Here is a 20,875-nt window from a genome sequence, read left to right on the forward strand (position 1 = left end):
AAGTTTCTCATGAGCCTGCAAGGTCTCGATTGTCTTCAGCTCAAAGTAATCCACCCACCTGCCAAAGTGGCACCTCTTGGGGAGGCCAGTTCTGAACCCCGTCCTCCGCTTGTGAGTGGGGATTGACATCACAGAAGTTTCACAGTCACTTCTGAGCCACTGGCTGGAGTCTCTCTAGACCCTAAGGAGTTTTCAGAGGTAATGTCAGCGGTGGCTCAGCTGTTTTCAAAGTTTCAAACTCCAGACAGAAATCATGAGTCTTCTGATGACTTTTATGAATTTAAAGGACAGTGGTTTATTCTCAGGGATCAAAAGCTCTAATACAACCTGTGGATCTGTGTGCAACAGAATTTAGGAAGGTGAATCAGCACATAAGATAGATCGTTTTTTTGATGCACAAACTCCATGAGCACTTGTAATGCAGGCTGGGCGTGGGAGGTGGATATCCAAGACCAGGATCCTAGTGGTGAGATGAGAGCCCGGCCTCAGCCGCCCTCGCCCTCTGTCCCCGATGAGCACTGGTGGCAGCAGCGTGGAGCAGATCACCAGTCACATGAATCCAGACATTCCCCTGTGTCTGGAGGAAACTGCCCTGTCTCCAGATTCCCCCTTCCCCCCCCCTCCCCCCACCCCAGAGAGCTGCTATCAGCGTTGCCCTCCAGGCAGAGGTGGGGTGGGGCATGGATGGAGGTGACCTTTTCAAAGCCCTGGGCGTGGTGGGGAGAGACTGCTCCAGACATTCCTCTGTGGAAAGGCTGATAAATACCCAGATTTGATGACATACAGAGCCAGATGGGTACTAAAGACAAATTTTCATCTATTTTTCAGGTTTGAATTGCTGGAAATTTTGAGTTTTGACTCAGTAAGAAGGAGAATGAGTGTAATTGTAAAATCTGATACAGGTAGAAATTTATTTTTCTTTGTTGTCTTAAATTATACATTGTGCTTGTGTTTTATTCTGATGCTCACATTCTTCAGGAGCTTTAAAGATTTCACTGTTTTGTTTTTAAAAAAAAAACAGCACATAGATGAAACAACTATAGGTCACACAGCTCCACACACCCCTGCAGGTCACACAGCCCCTCACAGCCACTGCAGGTGACATCACTCCTCAGCTCCTCGTGCTCCTGTTTCTCTCCCAGGCGCCTTGGGCTGGTGACAAGGCCTGCAGAGCCTATCTCCCCAGTGTCTCTTCCTCCCCCTTTCACTCCTCTCACACAGCTCCTGCTTCCCAAGGTCTCCATCTGCAGTCTCTGCCTTTCTATCATCCTGCCACCATGTCGGTCTTAAGGCCCTCGAACGCTCACGTCCTGGCGGGGCCTGGTGGTTCCTGCTCGGTTTCAGGCCGCCACACCTTCCCAGGGTTTCTTCATGGAGCCCTGAGCTGCCTTCCTAGCTTTCATTCCCAGCAACCTCAGAATGTGCGCAGCATGGACTGTTTCAGCGGGAGGCCCTCCACCTGGTGGGGAGTTTTCTACCTGAAGTTCTCTACCTGGCGGGGACTTTTACACTTAGAAGCCCTCTTGCTCGTTTGAACTGTTCCAAGGACAGCTCAACAGCCACCTGGTAGGAAGCCTGTCCTGGTTGCCTCAGTCAGATGAGCTGCTTGTCTTCTGACCTGGCTAGACTGCAAGCATCCTAAATGCAGAACCGATGCTTTTCTCAGCAGTATATCCACCACAGCACTACCAGTGACTGCTCAATACATACTGCTAAGTTCAATTTACGAATGCACCTTCAAAATGCATTTTATCAAGAGATGTGGGATCTTGTTCTATTTGGTTTCTTAAAACTAGGCAATACCAGGCTATGTTTATCTCTTTGGAAAGTTGCCTGGTGAGCAACCAAATGCAGCCACGACCCTACAACTGAACAGACTCAGCCTAAAATAATGACCTGAGGGCATGCTGGGGAATTTTATGTCAGTGCTTATCTAACACTCATGTGGGGAGAATTTCATTTCAATGGGGAGTAAATAAACAAAGTACCTTTCATTAAACAGAGCCATTCTGACTATCTTCTGATAGAACCAGCAATACCTTGTTTTCTCCTCTAAGACCATGGAGGTTGCCGAAGGCCTGTCTGCCCTGTGCGATATTTTTCACAGAGTGGAGCTCCATGTGCTGGAAGCTGAGCCTGGTGGCAGTGCCCCAGCTGTCCTGGGAGCTGAGCTGGCTGTCGTAGAGCTAGATCTCTCTCTCTCTCTCTCTCTCTCTCTCTCTCTCTCTCTCTCTCTCTCTCTCTTTTTAAATATATTTTTATTGATTTCAGAGAGGAAGAGGGAGAGAGAGAGAGAAACATCAATGATGAGAATCTGACCAGCTGCCTCCTGCATGCTTCCTGCTAGGAATCAAGCCTGCAACCGAGGCATGTGCAACTGGGAATCTAACCATGACCTCCTGGTTCATAGGTCGATGCTCAACCACGGAGCTGTGCCAGCCGGGCCAAAGGTCTTATCCACATGCTTCCCTCCCCTCTGAACCAGCTTATCCTACGTGGATAAGAGTGGGCTCCACCAGCGAGACTTGCCCTAAATATCATGGGACATAAAATAGTTTATAATATGAACACTGCCCATACACATGGAAACAGAGATTTTACCAGTGGGATCAGCAGGACATGGGAAGCAGACAGATCATGATGTTTGAAACAATTCAGGTCAATGTGCTAACACTTGCCCAAGTGCAGACGGTTATTTCACTGTGCACAAATGAAGAACTCTCCTGCGAGTTGAAGCCATTCAGATTTTTCCAAAAGAAAGGCATTGTGGACATCTTTTTGTCTTGATATTTTCCCACTTACACATGTGAAGTCTAGGAGCTGAATCATGCAGCAGCCCTGAGCCTGCAGTAATGATCACAGTTTCAGGAAGCAATGCATCCATTACCCACAAACCGTCTCCTGCCCCACCAATGCATTCTCCTGAACTGCATGGTCACAGTGCTGGTACCCACGGATGTACCGCGCAATCTTCCTTAACAACTTCCATTTACCATCAAAAAGGGCATCACGAGAGCTTGAAAAGGAGCGGGGTCACATTAAGAATTTATGCCCAAGGCATCCACGTCATTAGACTAGCTCTTCCACGGGATATCTACCTATTTCCGAAGGCGTCTTTGAGGAACTGTGGGCTTAGAGGGGAGACAGTCGTGCCATCTGACCTGGCCACTGCATCAATTCATTGTAAGAGAAGTTTGAATATTTAATTCAACAAGTTGTTCTCTAATTAGTAACACCTCCCCGGAGATGAAGCTGATTGCACTGGTTTTACAGCTTAATGGACCCTTGACTCCATTAGGGGAGACTGGAGACTATAGGCCATGACAGCCAGTTAACAACTTGAATTTCTTGCTGAGAGCTCTCCGCTGAGAAGTGTGCTACAGCCCTCAGAGCTGAGCTCGGTCCCACAGCATGCTCTTCTGTAGCTTAGCATCAGGTCACCTGTGTGAGCTGCTGCAGGTTAGGATCACCTCACCTGTGTGCTGAATATCTTATTTATCACCTGTGTATGCACCGCTCTGCATTAGTAGCTGCCTGCTTGCTTACAAACTTGGAAAAGAAGGTCTAAAGCTGGTGCCAAATAGTGTCTGCTCTTGTCTTTGAAGATTATATTGTGCTTTATATTGTGGGTATTTTTTAATCCAAGTCTCTCCTCACCCATATCTTAAGACTGAACTTGGTCCATGTTTAAAGTGGGCATTGAGGACTCAACAAGTTGAGACGGTAAAGAATTTAAGCATTTTACAAGCCATTACTATGAGTCACCATGATTTTCCTAGAAAAAGAAATGTATTATTGTTTAAGGAGGTATCTTTATGTCATCTGGACTACAGTTCTTGCTCCAAGCTGTATCTGATGACATAGGAACACTGGCTAGAAATTGTCTGGCCGACGGGAATGAATTCTGACATCAGGTGGTTGGTATGTGACTAAGAATCCCAGGTCACAGACCTGGGCAGTCGCATGGGCGTGTTCTAGGGATGGGAGTTCCTGCTCTGGTGGATTCCTGCTCCGAGTGGCTGGCCATGCTCCCAGGTCTGTCCCAGCCTCTGCTCAGCCACAGCTCAGGTCATATGCTGGCAACACAGACATCACCAGACACCATCCTTTCTGGCCAAAGGTTGACGTTACCCTTGGCTTAATTTCATGACTTGTGTGAGCATAAATTGTGCTGTATTTTTAATGTTTTCACTGTGTGTATCCCAGGAGTTAGTTCTTTCTGGGACCAAGGAAATAAGCCAAGGTGCACTCTGCACACTGTAGCTGAGTACATGAATGGGCCCGGGTGGGTTCCCTGTGTGCACCAGCTGGTATGGTCTCCCTAGCTCCTGCACTCAGCCCCTCCCTGACCGCCCCACCTGGGGAGTTGCTGTGGTGGGACCATTGCCGGCTTCTCCTGGCGCCTCTGGATTGGGTTTCCCAGATGTACTTCTGAGGGCCCTCAGCATCTAGGGTTCCTAGGGATCAACCCCGGGCCAGGGAGCTCAGCTTTCGAACTTTCTGTCTGAAGAAAAATAAGAAGACAGCAGTGCCCCTTCTCAAGCCCTGCAGCCTGTGACAGGCCACCCCAGCTTTTCCCTCCATGAGCTGAATATCAGCAAAGCTCACCTGGCAAAGGGCCCCGCGGCTTTGCAGGCCAGGAGCCTCCACGCCCGAGGGGCCTGTCCTTCAGGGCTGGCGCCTCGGTCTCTGTTACCTCCTTTTGTCACAGACTAGAGAGTCCCCCTACTTATCTGGAAGAGAAGATGGTTTTATCTTGAGGGACAAGGAGCGTGCATCTACAGGACAAATGTGTGCATAGTAATTGGGACATTACTGGGAAGGTGGGGCCACAATGATAAAACAGACTGTCTTGTAACTCTGGTCGACGGTGACTCAGGTGTTGTATTCTCCGTCAGAGTGCGTTGCGTTCTACTGGGTTTTGACGTTTGCCTCCTAGTATTTCACAGACTGTTATCCCCACTTCTGGGTCAGCCACACCCTTCGTTTCCTTACCCCCTCCTGGTCCCAGGGTCATTTCCTTCACATTCTAACCTGAGAGAAGGCAGCGTGACAGGAGGCAGGGCACCCCGGAGCCACTTGTTTTCCTTGTTTGTGGCTTTCCTAGGAGGTTTCTAGGGTCATAAGGATAAAATGAGGCTTTGGGGTGATCTGTAGATTTAATTTTTTCCTGACTTGACATGTTAGCTGATCTATTGAAATCTCCTTTACAGCAGTCTCAGCAGTGGTATCCCTGTTTTTGTTTCTTAGTAGCATAATATGAAAACTAATTTAGTCTTCCCCAAATTGTGATTAAATCAAACATCTTTTGTTTTCCCTTCTCATTTTCTAGGAGAAATTTTTCTCTTTTGCAAAGGGGCAGATTCTTCAATATTTCCTCGAGTAATAGAAGGCAAAGTCGACCAGATCCGAGCCCGAGTGGAGCGGAACGCTGTGGTGAGATGGAGGCTCCCGGGCACGGGTCCCATGGTTCTCCCGGGTCAGGAAGGAAAGACTCCCACTGAGGATGCCACGTGGCTTTAAGAGACACCTTAAAGTCCGAATGGACCACGTGTGCACAACCTGGAAAATCCCCGTCGATTTTCACACGGATAGTGTTCCAAGCTGGGTACCACCCCCAGCAGGTGGACTCAGGAGCCTGTTGCATGTTTTGTTTCCTTTTATTTTGAGGTAGGGGCTGGGTTAGTTGGTTGGTGATTGTGGGGTCCACATAATAAGCACATTTGTGGTGATTATATTGGAGAAAGATCTTTATGCTGAATTATTTCTAATGATTCCTTTTCAAAAATCAGTTGGCTCTTAGGCTTTCCGTATGTCTTCACCTGTTTGGTCTTCTTCCCACCTCTCGTTCTGAAGCATAGTCTGCCCTATAAATTAAGTATTGTTCAGTTTGTCGGCAAATCTGAGCTTTCAAGCTCGCCCTAACCCTCCACCTCCTACCCCAGGCTCCAGTTCCCTCTCCAAGGTCTGCTGTGGGTGTGGGACAAGCTGTGCATCTCTGACACAGGGCCACCCTCCTCCCCTCCACATCAGACTGTCAGCCAGTGATGGGTGGCTCTTCATAGACACATTCCTCCTGCTTGACTCTAAATATTAAATGTGTATATTGTCCGAGAAGCATGCTTCTTCCGCTGAGACCACGCGTGCCGGCAGCAGCTGCTGCAGTGGTGAGCTCTGTTCAGTGTGGCTGCCATGTGCAAACCCTTTGGCTTCCACTTCACATTAAAGCGCCGAGTAACACCTACTGGACCAACAAAGCAGCTGCCGCGAAACCAGCAGGAGTCAGTAAATGAGCCGCAGGTTTAAGATTATAGAACCTTTTGTGTATGGGATCGTGAAAATGACAATGGCGCGAATTTCTGCTGCCCACCGAGGTGAGGAGCCTGTTGGAATAGAAGATGAAGGACTTCTCGTAAGCACTTAAGTGTACACGTGCTGAATGTAGTCCACTTACAGACGACGAGTTTTAATACAGGGTGTGCGAGGTGACCCCTGAGGGGCAGCCCCATCTGCAAGTCCTTTCAAAACCATATCTGAAATGACAGCGAGGCCTTTTCCCACTGTGGCCGGATGGCTGTGTGACACCGGCCACACTGATAACCACACAAGTCAGTGGGATAGGCTCTAGACGGGGGATGCTTGTTGCTGAACCCTGGGGTCTCTGCCCAGGATGGGGAGAGGGTGTTCTCTCCCCCCGGGTTCTCCCGTGCACCCCTCCCACTCCTTCAGACGCACGTCATATCTGAATGAAAGGAAGTTCGTGGAGCCAAAATGGAATTCCGTGTGTTCTATCCGAACAGCGCTGCCTGGGCATCAGGAAAACCCAGACTTAAAACTCAGGGTTCCCACAGAGTACTATTATGGCATTATGTCTCCTGCTCTAGGGGCTCCTGCAGAAAAGGGTATAAGACTTCCCCCTCCCTGGCCCATTTCTTAACCAAGTGGTCCCTTTCTCTTATAACTGGTTTTAAACTTTTCTCTCTACTCTTTAACAACTTGGCTTTCTGACACTAAACTTTTCATCAGGCATTCTGTGTACCCACAGTGTATAGGGGAACATGCTCACTTCTTTCACATTATGCCATGAGCCTTCTCTCAGCTCCTGGAAATCTGCTAATGTTCTCTCTGAGGGGCAGAAGACCATCTCCCTGTAGCCATCCTGCCGGGCAGAGAGGAAGGGACAGGCACATTCCTGCTGTGAAAGCCCCACGCTGACACATTAATGGGATCCAGTGTTCTGCATGTGCCTCGCTGGCTGGGGTGGTTCATTCTCTGTGTGTGGTGACGTCCAGAATTCTGATCACAGCAGAGAGTTTGTTATTCCTAGATTTTTATTTCACTCTCCTGTGGATCCAGTGGGTTTGATACATAGCCTAGCCGCTTCCTTCAGCAAGTGCTGCATAAGATCAAATGGAATCACAAACTCCCGTGTAAAAAATGTTTACTTTAGAAATATTATTTGGTATCACCATAGAATTGCAAATTACTACCCTAAAAAAAATTTAACTCTTCATTTTTCAAAATAAAAGAACAAAGTCTTATCTTTGGATGGCCCTGATTTTATTATTTATTCCCATGCTTACTAGTTTGACTTTTTTCTGTAACCTGTAATGATTATATTTGATGTAAACGTGAATAATGCAGTTGTAAATGGTCAGCCCATTTTAGGGTTGGTTGGTTTAGAATTCTTTGGTTAGTAATTTGAATTAGAGAAAGGAAACATCACGAAAGCTATTTAAAAATGATATTTTGGCACAGTGACCCTGGAATTCACATGAAATGCATTGTCTCCCATAGGAGGGGCTCCGGACTTTGTGCATTGCCTACAAAAGGCTCAGCCCAGAAGAATATGAAGGCATTTATAAATTGCTACAGGCTTGCAAGGTGGCCCTTCAAGATCGAGAAAAGAAATTGGCAGAAGTCTACGAGCAGATAGAGAAAGATCTGATTCTGCTTGGTGCCACCGCCGTTGAGGATCAGTAAGTAAACACTAGGCCTTGTCTCCAGAAATAAAGCTGTGCCTCACGGGCCAGCCACACGGAGGAAAGTGTCAGCCACACAGAGGCCCGTGCTCACGGGCGCTCCGGAGGGAAGTGTCAGCCACACGGAGGCCCGTGCTCACGGGCGCTCCGGAGGAAAGTGTCAGCCACACGGGAGGCCCGTGCTCACGGGCCGGAAGAGACAGACTGTCTGACTGCATGCCGGGGCGGGGGCGGGGGGGGCGGGGGGGGCGACGCTATCACAGGAAACTCACGACTGGGTGATGTTTTACTTTCCATGAATAAGATTCCCGAATTCACACTTTTGCCGAAGAAACCAGAATTAGTCAGCATTTTTGAATTATGTTATGTATAGTCAAGATATCTTACAGGGTTAATTTTTAAAATTATTCTTTAGAATGGAATCAATAACTAATATGTGTCTAAATTTGTTACTAGTTCTTTCTAAATGCAGGTGTAAAAATGTAGGTCTTAACATGCTCAGTGTAATCAGGGGGAATATTGTAAATAATATAAGAAGAACTGGTAAAATTACTGAAGAAAGAGCATCCAATCTGTGACAAGTCTGAAACAAGAGCTTAAAGCTACTTAAGGCTTAATGCACTAAGAAATGGCCATGGGCCCGCTGAGAACAGAGTAAAGAAATGGAAAAGAAAAAATTATTCCAATTTAAAAGAATAAAATAGAAGCTTCAATACATTTACTGAGATTTTATTTCCCATAAAGGTTGAAAGTCTTTAATATCTATATATTGGTCCAAAATTTAAATCCTTAACCCGAAGCCTACAGTTTTTCTGTGTTTTTAACAAGCATTTACTGCGATCTCAATCTCAATAGCATGAGATTGGACAATGCAGGAAGTTTTGGGTTTGTTTGGATTTGTTTTTTGTTTGTTAAATTAGTCTTTATTGTTGAAAGCAATACAGACATACCCTTTTTCCCTCCACTGACCCCTCCCCTGCCGCCCCAACTCCAGGCCTTCACCACACTATTGTCCATGTCCATGGGTTATGCATATATGCATATAAGTTCTTTGGTTAATCTCTTCCCACCCACCCACCCCTACCTTCCCTCTGAGACTGATCAGTTTGTTCCATGTTTGCTTGGGTTTTTTGTGTGTTTGTTTGTTTTTGTTTCTTTAGTCCCTTTCCTCATTCAGTCCAGAGTATAACGGGTATGGACACAAGTATAAACATGAGAAAGCATAACATGCACAGGACAGGTTTACAGCGTGGAACGGTGTCATAGAACGGAGCTGTGCATCCGGCAGGAGAGAGATACTCCGTAGGGTGGCTTTGCCTGGCGGGGGTGGGCCTGAGCCTGGAAGGAAGTGGTGGGAAAGTGGAAGGCTCTTACGGATGGAGGAACCAAGCAAGCAGAGCCGATGTGCAGGGGCCCCTCAAGAAGGTTGTGGAGCAGACTGAGTCAGTGGGGAGTTGAGACATCATAATATTGATAATAGATGCTGGCGTGGGTGGGCACATATAGGGGCCAGTGGCTTTGAAGTGATGATATTTGTGTACATCCTTAAAAGCTCTGGCCAGCTTCTTTGCAGACCACCCTCAGCCTCAGTATCCTTAAAAAAAAAAAAAAAGGTGAAATTAGAGATTTTTCTCTCTCTCTAGAATATTTATGATTATGTGGTCAACCTTAGAGGATGATTCCAACATCTAACCAAATCTTTCCAGTCAGAATCTGAATCCATTTCTTCTCTGCAGTGCTTGGCAGAGAGACACAACGTTACTCCACACGCCTATCAAAACCTCAGACCCTAAAACCGAGAAAAGTGCTAGGCCCCCAAAGGAGGCCAGCATGGTTTTGATGCCAGACTTCCATGGATAGCGAGACGGTCTGACCAATGTCAAGAGAGCCGTTCACCCTCAGACACGTTTTGTAACCTCTGCAAGCTTTGGGTCTTCCACACGTAAAATGGGGTGGTGGTCAAGTCCTCAGCCCTTACGTTGGTTATCAAAGTGAAATGTCACACGAGAAGGGAAGCTTGTGATGCCGGCTAGCCATAGAGTCTCTGCTGACGTTGTCAGTGTGTTACGTGGTTTACAGCAACCTGGGCTCCAGCTTGGTAAGAGGCAAAATTTGAACAGTTTTTGCCAAAATAAAAGGTAATGACTAGTACTGACCATCTCTTTTCCAGATCTCATTTTTCCCTGGGTTAGACTTTTTGTTGTTGATGGCTCTATGATCTTTCTTACAGTTGCCCAAAGCCTCTCCGGGTAGTGAGTCCCAGCTAGACCGAAACTGTCATGCTGGTGTATGGCCATGCAAGACAGCCCTTACTTCTAGATATTTTGTCCGTGTTATCTACTAGGTATTAGAAAGTGTTTAGTTGGGGGGAGGGTAAAAAATAAATCCACTTTAAAGACAGGTTTGGGCACTTTACCGTAAGACCATGAGTCAGCGCGATGGTGCTTTTTAATTCTGAAGGTTTGTTTTGATTTGCCTTTGTCAGCCCTGGCGTTTGTTGTTTCGTGTTTGGGTTCTTAGGCTCCAGGAGAAAGCTGCCGACACCATAGAAGCTCTGCAGAAGGCCGGCATCAAAGTCTGGGTGCTCACCGGGGACAAGATGGAGACGGCGGCAGCCACCTGCTACGCCTGCAAACTTTTCAGGAGGAACACACAGCTGCTTGAGCTAACCACCAAGAAAATCGAGGAGCAGAGTTTACATGATGTCCTGTTTGAGCTGAGTAAAACTGTCCTGCGCTGCAACGGCAGCTTAACCAGGGACAACCTCTCAGGGTAGGTGACCTCCGTTTGCAAGGAGAGAGCCTCAACACCCTTGTGGGAATGTGGTTCTGCCCTCCCGTCAGCAACAGCATCAGCGTGGTTAGAGGGACCACCTGAAGCATGAGCAGAGCTATTTCTTTTTAGCCACTGTAACGTGTCTTTTTACATAGAGGGTGTGCATAAGAGAGGTGTGTGTGTGTGTGTGTGTGTGTGTGTGTGTGTGTACTTTCACACTGCTGGTTAAAGGATACAAAATACTTTATTGATTGATTTATAAAATACTGTGAATGGGATCATTTTCATGTGTCTTTTTAAAAAAAAAATATGTTTTTATTGATTTCAGAGAGAGGAAGGGAGAGGGAGAGAGCAAGAGAAACATCAATGGTGAGAGAGAATCATTGTTCGGCTGCTTCTTGCATGCCTCCTACTTGGGATGGAGCCTAAAACCCGGGCATGTGCCCTGACTGGGAATCTAACCATGACCTCCTAGTTCATAGGTTGACACTCAACGACTGAGCCACACTGGCCGCATTCTCATCTGTTTCTAAAACACTTGGGGTGGGGGGTGGGGGAGGACAGATGGTACTTTGGATTCCTCAGGGCATCTGCCAGACCAGGGAAAGAAATATTAATAATACACGATTGCTTGTCTGTTAAGACAAAACAATATATGCTCCAGAGTTGGGTTTTTTCCCAAGAATACTCAGAATTTATTCTGGTACATTTTATTAATGTTGTCCTTGCTGGTGTTACTTGCATGATCTAAGAATAGATTTTTTTTGAATCGTTTTAGGTTGTCATTAATGTAGGTAAAGCAAAAGCAGCTCTCTGATCATATGCAAATTTTAAAGTGTTCATAAGTGGTACAAAGCTATTTCCCTTCACCTAATCTGCAGAGTTCCTTTTGGGAATTGGAGATATGCCTTATAATTTTGAAAACCAGCAAAGAGAAATATTATAACCATGTTCTTCCCAATGCAGTCATTTAGGCATAATACCAAGGAGATATTAGCTGTGAAGATAAAGACTGAGGGTGGCCAATGTGGCCGGGAAGTTTGGGAATAAGGACTGACCTCTTCAGACTGCAAGATAAATGTTTTCCTCCTATGGTTGGGCAGTACCGGGACACACACATGAATCCACAGTTAGAACTGTGTGTTTGCTTTGCCTACGTGAAATGTGAATGTTTAATTAAAACACAATTTTAAAATTTAGTCAAAGGCTTTACATTGAGTACTTTAAAGACCATATTGATAAAACAAGAAATACAATAGTCCCTCTCTAGCCACAGTTTCGCTTTCCCCAGTTTCAATTACCTGTGGTCATGGTCAGCAAGTATTAATGGAAAATACCAGAAATAATTCACAAGTTTTCACTGTGCACCGTTCTGAGTAGCATGGTGAAGTCTGAAGCCGTCCTCTGTCCCACCTGGAATGTGAATCATCCCTTTGTCCAGTGTATCCACAAGAGAGACAAAGAGAGAGAGACCCTGTTCAGATAACTTTTATTACAGTATATTATTATAATTGTTCTATTTATTATTAATTATTGTTGTTGGTCTCTTACTGTGCCTAATTTATAAATTAAACTTCATCAGAAGTATGTATGTATAGGGAAAAACATAGTGTATATAGGTTGGTACTACCTGCCTTTTCAGGCAACCACTGGGGGCTCTTTGGAAAGTGTTCTCCGAGGATAAGGGAGGGATTACTGTAAAGCAGGTCCTTGAATAACATCATTTCATTCAGTGCTGTTTCGCTATAACGTTGATGAGACACCATGGGAATTTAACTCTTGTGTACATCAGCCTATGGTAAAATCGGTTTCCTTATATATCATTTGGCTTAAAGCCGCAGAACCTATTGACAACATCAGGTTACTGTACTAGTTTTGTAATCCCTTGATCATGGATTTGTAGCCTCTCTAGATATTCAAGAAAGTTATGTGGTCTTCTAAAACCTGTAAACTTAGTTATTGAGGAATCTCTCTGATTTGTGTCATTAACAGACTTTCAACAGATATGCAAGACTATGGTTTAATCATTGATGGAGCTGCGCTGTCTTTAATAATGAAACCCCGAGAAGATGGCAGCTGCAGCAACTACCGAGAACTGTTCCTGAATATCTGCCGGAACTGCAGCGCCGTGCTGTGCTGCCGGATGGCCCCCCTGCAGAAGGCCCAGGTCCGTGCTCCCGTCCCTTATTATCTAGTAACTAGAGTCCCGATGCATGAAATTCGTGCAGGAGTAGGCCTTCCTTCCCCTGGCTGCTGGCACCGGCCTCCCTCTGGCACCCGGGACCCGGGCTTCCCTCGCATCCCTGGCTTCGTCCGGGAGGTTGTCCAGTCTAATTAGCATATTACTTTTTTTATTATAGATTGACGGGTATTTAAATACTGAAAGCCATTCACTAGTTGTCATAACCACTGATTATTTCTTTTGAAATGTAGCAAAGTACCACCGTTTTTACATAGAAGTAAATGTGATAGAAATTTAAAACATGGATCTTGTTTTGCTTGTTGTGATTAGTACGAGTTCACTGAATCAAATGGATGACCCTTTCTAGGAGAGATGTCTCTGGCTGACTTGTAAAATAAAACCGCACACAAAGGTATAATCGTTGATAGGAATACACACTGAAGGCAAACGTTGTGACCTCAGCGTTACTGAGCCAGTCACATGAACCCATTTCACCTTCAGCATCAGCCTGATAGATGGCTGCTGTTAATCTACTTTTACAAATGAAGTACCTGAGGTGCAGAAAACCAGGGTAATGTTTCTAAAAGGAGGCGTTTGGAAAATTACAGCCAGAATCTGGTTTCCAGTTTGTCGGACTCCTAACTCATGTTCTACCCACTGCAACATATTCTTGTGGAAACACACACCTGATGGTTTTTTAAAAAAGACTCTTTAAAGCATTATGGCATACATATGTGAACATAGATCTCTTTCTGATATCAAACTACAACAGTTCCAATTTTGTTAAACCACATTTTAGATACACTAGACCAGTTTCTTGTGAATGACTCATGAAAGAAAACAGTAACAGCTCAGACTAACCCAGTGGGTTAAGGTGAAGTACTGAAAATCACATGCAAAGAGGTCATGTTTAGCATCCTCGCACGTGAACTACACTAATCTGTTAAGTGGCGGTCTTACTAAGAATATAGGACTCGACCTCCCTGGGTAATTCTTTGTGAGGACAAGCTGAGACTCGAAAACTCATATACATTCTATCTAAGATAAAAAATGGTTTTATTCCCTACCGCCCTCTTATGTGTCTGATTCTATGTAAACCTTATATCCACTATATTTAAACACAGCTCTGAACCGAGTCTAACAAACTTTTATACAAATTAATTTTTGTTTCAGTCTCTCATCTTGAAACAAAGAAAGCAATCTACACATTTTTCCCCTCATCTTTTTACTTCTGTATCTCAAACCATCATTTAGACACATGAATGGAAAATAGTGAGTCCCAAGAAATTGACTAAAACATTTGGAAATTATTCATTGCATTGGACTGTCAGATTTGTTTTTACACACATGACAAGTTTGAAAACTAAAATAGCATTAAGAATAGCTTATTTTAAAAAGTAGATGCTAGATAACAAATAGTTTGGAATAGTAATATTTTCTAATAGAATCCAATGTTCAGATTTTTCTTTTTATATTTAAATATACTTTCCCTTCTGTTTAAATATGTAGTGTAGCTGTAACTGAAAACTACTTCATCTATTTTATGTCTGTCTTCAGGTTGCTAACCAGCCATTTCCTACGTATCTCACTGTAATCAAACCTTAGCTACTTTTGCTTTATTTATTTTTTTTCTTTCAATATGAAATATATCTGCCGAGACCGGTTTGGCTCAGTGGATAGAGCATCGGCCTGCGGACTGAAGGGTCCCAGGTTCAATTCCGGTCAAGGGCATGTACCTGGGTTGCGGGCACATCCCCGTTGGGGGGTGTGCAGGAGGCGGCTGATAGATGTTTCTCTCTCATCAATGTTTCTGACTCTCTGTCTCTCTCCCTTCCTCTCTGTGGAAAATCAATAAAATATATTTAAAAAATATATATGAAATATATCTTATATGGATAAAATAGATCGAATGTAGTACACTTACTTTAAGCCAGGGGTGGGGACATCCGGCCCGCAGGCTGTATAAGGCCCACAAAATCATTTGGTCTGGCCCAGCCAAGGCATTAGGGGTGAGTTAATTAAGTGCTTGACCAAATATAGCAGGCTAATTTTTAAGTTGATAGTTTTGTATGATCCACAAATGATGTTATAAATAATATCCAAATGGCCCTTGGCAGAAAAAAGGTCCCCCACCCCTGCCTAAGTAAATAATTTTTTTCATTTTTCTTACCTAACTTATATCTTCCTTATTTATACTTAGTTAATTATTAACCTTATCAAAAGTAAAACAGAGAAGATCAATTCTGTATTTCTTTTCCAGATTGTTAAATTAATCAAATTTTCAAAAGAGCACCCTATTACATTAGCAATCGGTGATGGCGCAAATGATGTCAGCATGATCCTGGAGGCCCATGTGGGCATAGGTAAGCCTCTTCTTTTTTTATTTCCTGCGCATCTTGGTAACTGAGGTTTATCACTTCAGCTAGACAAGAAGGGGATACAGCCAAAGGCAAGGTCATAGGCTTCAGATGACACAGGGCAGCATCTGGGACTTAGTACGTTCATGACTGAGAAATCTCACAGCCATGGTTGTATCTAACCTTACTTTCTTATTCCCACTTTCACTTGCATGTTGTTGAGAAAGCGTGTACTCAGCACATTTATTCTCTTCTTATAGGTGTCATTGGAAAGGAAGGTCGTCAGGCTGCAAGGAACAGTGACTATGCAATACCTAAATTTAAGCATTTGAAGAAGATGCTACTCGTTCATGGGCATTTTTATTACATTAGGATATCTGAGCTTGTGCAATACTTCTTTTATAAGGTAGGAAGTACTTCCTTGCCCCTCTCACTGTTTCGGTGAAATATACTACCTGCGATGGAATGACACATTTGACAGATGCCTTAAGGCAGCGGTTCTCAACCTGTGGGTCATGACCCCTTTGGCGGTCGAACGACCCTTTCACAGGGGTCGCCTAAGACCATCCTGCATATCAGATATTTATATTACAGTTCATAACAGTAGCAACATTACAGTTATGAAGTAGCAACGAAAATAATTTTATGGTTGGGTCACAACATGAGGAACTGTATTTAAAGGGCCAGAAGGTTGAGAACCACTGCCTTAAGGGTTGATTTATGTAAAAATAGAAGTAATTGTCAGCAAGGAAGGGGCTGATCCTAGCGCTTTTCTCCCATTCACACAATTTCATGTGGAATCAATAAGAAGATATCAGTTGTAAAATGAATGAGAAAGGAGCATTCTTTTATGATTCCTTGAACTAATTCCTTATTCATTATGCAATTTGATTCTTTCCTGTTTACACTGACACCACTCCCTCCTATCTCTTCAACAAATTTGCTTTTACATTATCTGTTCTCAGAGTTACCAGAACATGGTCACATATGCACTGTAGGTGCTATTAAAAAAGAGAGAAAAATGCAAAGCCCATTACCTGCTCCTATGAGAATGTAGGACACTTTTGGGTCACTTTCCCCAGATAAAGTGGTGTCCCGTGGACAGCCTCGGAGGAGGTTAGATGCCTATTCCAATGTGCCCTTGAACTAACAGGCATGTGACTTGTCTTTCAGAATGTCTGCTTCATTTTCCCTCAGTTTTTATACCAGTTCTTCTGTGGGTTTTCACAGCAGGTGAGTCCTAATGTCTTAAGTCAGACGCCCCCCTGAGCCTGATCTCCCTCCCACATGGGGGTGGCTGCAGTGGGGGGAGAGTAGACAGCAGAGGCATCAGGCCAGGATGGGGAGGGAGGCCCAAGTGCCCGCAGCAGCCCATCAGCGGGTGGAGAGAAGGAGTGGCGTGGAGGGGCCCACGTCTGCTGACTGCATGCTCTCCGTGGGGCCTAGCGAGTAACCTGCCTACCCCAAGCCCGGGAGAGCTGTGTTGGGCTTTCTGAATGGACTGAATCTAAATCTGAGATTCTGTCTTGGTGTCTCACAATTCATTGGCTTCTGACACTTTCAGGTGCCGAGCTGAGGCATGCAGGCCATCTGACGGGAGAAGAGACTGTCAGGGCCCCTCCTTTCCCTCGCTCACTTGTTCTCCTGTCCTGCTCAGATGGGCTGTGGCCACCTGCTTTCATCTGAAGGGTCCAGCACTGGGGAAAATGGGAGCGTGAAGATGGCGATCGAAATTGCAAGCTTTTATGCAACTCTTTTTGTTGCAAGTTTGCAGTGTCCAAATGGGGCGGGTCACCGTCTGGCCTTCTCTCAGCCATGGTTTTAACCTTGGCTAGTTGGCATCATGAAGCTTTGAAAATTGTCCTGGTCCTTCTAAATCTGTAGAAAGAAGGCTCTGTCTGTGTTTCAGAATGCTCATGTTAAAAGTCTTTGCAAATTAAAAATGTATGTTTGACAAAACATCAAAAAAGTTTAACGAGGCGCACGGGCGCTGTTTTCAGTGGATGTTCTCCCTCTTGCAGACACTGTACGACACCGCCTACCTGACACTGTACAACATCAGTTTCACTTCCCTTCCGATTCTCTTGTACAGCCTGATGGAGCAGCACGTCAGCATGGACACACTCAAGAGGGACCCTTCCCTCTACAGGTACGAAGCCGCAGGCACACTTGCTTTAGAGCTTGGAGAATAATAACGAGGCAGCCAGAGAGCGGTGCCTCCAAATAAGTGCCTGGTTGAATTACTTAAAAACCAGAAACATTCAGTGTCAGTTGATGCACTTGCTTTTACCGGAGTCCTTACACAAGAATCAATGTAATTTGACTGATTATACTTCAAATTTAGATAGAAGATTTATGTTGCATTTGAAATGTACATATTAAGCCAGTTTGTATTTTGCCATATTGTGTTTTCTTTACCATGCCTTTTTTTAATTTTATTTGTTTACCATGATTTTTGATAAATTACGGAAGGACTGGGGTAAGGATGTCTATCCCCTTATAACCCCAATGCATCTATGACCTAAATTATTCTTAAAAAACCACATATGCTCTGCTTTATTCAGTGAAGTGGGTGGGGGGTGGAGTTAACAGATCTGATTTTGGTGTGTTCTTTTCTGCTTTTTGAAAAGTATGTTTTAATAACAAGGAAATGATGTTTGTTATTTCAGAACTGCACTTCAGGATGTCTGGCATATGTCTGTGTTACTGCGGTTTTTTATGGCTTTTTAAATTAAACTTACTGTATTTCAGAAAACCTTAGATTCACAGGTGGTTGTAAGAAAGAATACAGAGAGATTCTGTGAAACTGGGACACCCACGCAGGATGGGCGGATGGTGCCCACGCCAGTGCCCTGGTTGTGAAATCTCTCCAGTGACTTAGAGGCCCCTAGTGGACACAGGTGCTCACTGCAGAGCACAGTGGAGATAGTGGGGTCCCTGGCCGAGGCCTATTTTAATGGAACGCAGCCACTATGTTGTCACTGTTTTCCTTCCACAGAGATATCACCAAGAACGCTCTACTCCGCTGGCGAGTGTTCATTTACTGGACATTCTTAGGAGTATTTGACGCTCTGGTATTTTTCTTTGGTGCTTACTTCATGTTTGAAAATGCATCTGTGACCAGCAATGGACAGGTTAGTACTGAACTGGGTCTTGTTGACTTGGCTGCTTGGGAATAACCCTCGATTGGTGTTCGATCCGGGGTCAGTGCAGTCATTCAGCACAGCCTGTGGGGTCTCCTGATATTTGGGTCTCTAGCTCCCAAATCACTTACAGGTCATAATACGTCAGTAAATACACTGCTCCGCATACTCGGCCTACTGTGGGAGATCCCCTTCCTGAGGGTTTTCAGACTTTGTTTCTGTAACTTATATTTCACCATTCATTATTTATCTAGCGGTTCAGTTAGATCCACCAAGCATGGCTTATTTAATATGGGAATTTCATATTTAACACATTCCCCCCTTTTTTTTCACATGTCCTTAAGTGTCTGTTTCCTTTGCAATGAGTAGATTGATAGTTTCTAATAGACATCAGCTCTCTGGTTGTTGCATAATTTCTAGGGTTTGTTTTATTTGTATCTTGATTTTTTTCTTTTTGCGACTTGCTTTCCTTCCCACTCTCAGATAATGACTACCAACACACACATGGTAAGACAATTGTGGGTGTGTCCTCTATATGTTTTTGGAGTGCATTCTAGATAAAATATTTCTTGAAAATATTTTCAAATTGTGACTTCTTCTGTGTGCTTTGTCAGTAGAAACACTATTAGCTGCTGCTCCCCTCTCCTTCCTGTAGACGAAAGTTGTATTAGAGAAGTCTGTGTACATTTGATCATTTGTACTTGGTGTTTATCTCTGTATTTCTGTGTCAGGATTGCCACTGAGTCAGTGACGGTTTTCAGTTTGACTTGTTTGAGCTTCCCTTTACCTTAAATTAGAGGCAACGTATGCAGGCATGCGGGGCCTGTTGGGGACACTGCTTTGAATGTGGCAAACCCGTGCTACCTGGGACAATTGCAAAAGACATGGAGCACATGTCAGAATTGTGCCCTACCTAAATGTTACATATTTACCTAGCCCTAAAAATAAACACTGTTGTTGATGTAAATAAGGGTGGCTTGTGAACAGAAGTTTGCTTCATTTCCTATTTGACAGAACACCTCTCCCTATGTTGTCCTCCTGTGTGGCTCATCTCTTAGAGCTGTTGGCTTAAAACCCAAAGGTCTTGCTACAGGTCCCATAGAATTTGTTTACCCATTTATTTGTTTCTCATTTCTTGTTACTAAAAGGTGCAGTTATCTTTCATTATAATGTAAATCAGTTTTTACTAAATTGATCTTGAGAATTTTTTAAAGTCTTCTTTCACTCTTCTACAAACTTTGCATTTTTCTGGAATTTGTTCTTTGTCTTAGTTTATTTTAATTGAATAATTTCTGGATGGTAGCAGGCCATAAATGTCGTTTAACAGAGCTGTCTTATTGTTCTTTATGTTTCTTTTATAAGATTGTCCTTATGGGTTACGCTTTAAGTAAGCGTCTTGTATGTATCTTAAAAAGAACTAAGCTTCTGTGTCCTGAGGATGAAATTCCAGGACCGTGGTAGCCAGCCGATACGGAAGTAAGTGCCATTCATCAGGCACTTTATTTGCAGTTCATGTTCACAAATCTTATCCTCTCTCAACTGCCATCGCCCCTGGACATATTTGTAGTTGAAGAAACTTCACTTCAGACAGGTTAAAAAATTTTCACAAAGTCAGGTAATTAGAACTCAAACCCAGGATATTTGGTACAAAATTATAGTATTTGTTGTAGTCCATGCTGCTGCTTACCAGTAATTGTTTAATCTCCGTGTTACATAGTAAAATTATAGGTGTGCCTGAAGAACCTATAGGGAGTGCTGGTTGACCAGTGTGGTGGGGCTTTGAGGTACAGACCATAGAGAGGCCTTGCCAACTTGACGTCTGAGCAGCATCTTCTCCTCCTGCTCCAATTCCAGTAGCCCTGGTGTGTCTCCAACCAAACTTCCACCAGCCACTCCTTATACCGCTGTGGCTCAGTGGATGCAGTGCTGTGTTGAAGCCTTGCATATTATCCAAAGATTTCTACCAATTCTTGACTTACATCCTATTTCCTGTTTCCTTAAGGATGCCCTGAGCCCCTACAGATCCTAAATACTAACGTCTCAACTTCTAAAATGATGCTTTTCTGCAACACTTTTATATCTCCTATAATTACCACTTGCATGCCTTTGTTCAGCCATTATTGGACAAAACTATTTATTAGAATTTGAAACAATGACAGAAAGAGAGACCAGGGTAAAGAAAATACAAGTTGACCTGTACCACTCCCACTAAGAAATCCCTAGTGGGTGACTTGCCACTCACTGGCCAAGAGCTGTGAGAGTCCTCTGCTCACTGGCCTGTCATGACAAAGATTGAACACGCATAATGCACATCCTGTCGTATGAAAAGCTTCTGAGACACATAGTGATGTTAGGAAGCAGTACGTGGGGCAGTTGGTGCCAAATAAGGTATTTAATGTGAGGTGTTTGTCTGTCTATAGTTATGCATTTTAGAGG

The 20,875-nt window shown here is 44.2% G+C and overlaps 1 protein-coding gene across 5 annotated transcripts in view; it reads left to right on the plus strand.

Moving 5' to 3' along the window:
* Window positions 1-20,875, plus strand: part of ATP11A (ATPase phospholipid transporting 11A) — a 144,405-nt gene that overhangs the window by 106,012 nt on the left and 17,518 nt on the right. For 4 of the 5 annotated variants that reach the window (XM_059685140.1, XM_059685142.1, XM_059685144.1 and 1 more), the window contains exons 16-25: window positions 829-902; window positions 5,333-5,436; window positions 7,798-7,979; window positions 10,503-10,754; window positions 12,750-12,924; window positions 15,200-15,302; window positions 15,557-15,702; window positions 16,470-16,529; window positions 17,318-17,445; window positions 18,295-18,430. In XM_059685140.1, coding sequence (XP_059541123.1) covers window positions 829-902; window positions 5,333-5,436; window positions 7,798-7,979; window positions 10,503-10,754; window positions 12,750-12,924; window positions 15,200-15,302; window positions 15,557-15,702; window positions 16,470-16,529; window positions 17,318-17,445; window positions 18,295-18,430 — 1,360 coding nt within the window. The remainder of the gene's footprint in view (window positions 1-828; window positions 903-5,332; window positions 5,437-7,797; window positions 7,980-10,502; window positions 10,755-12,749; window positions 12,925-15,199; window positions 15,303-15,556; window positions 15,703-16,469; window positions 16,530-17,317; window positions 17,446-18,294; window positions 18,431-20,875) is intronic. The other variant, XM_059685141.1, reaches the window with a different exon arrangement.

The sequence above is a fragment of the Myotis daubentonii genome, chromosome 2, assembly GCF_963259705.1.
Source record: "Myotis daubentonii chromosome 2, mMyoDau2.1, whole genome shotgun sequence".
Lineage (NCBI taxonomy): Eukaryota > Metazoa > Chordata > Mammalia > Chiroptera > Vespertilionidae > Myotis > Myotis daubentonii.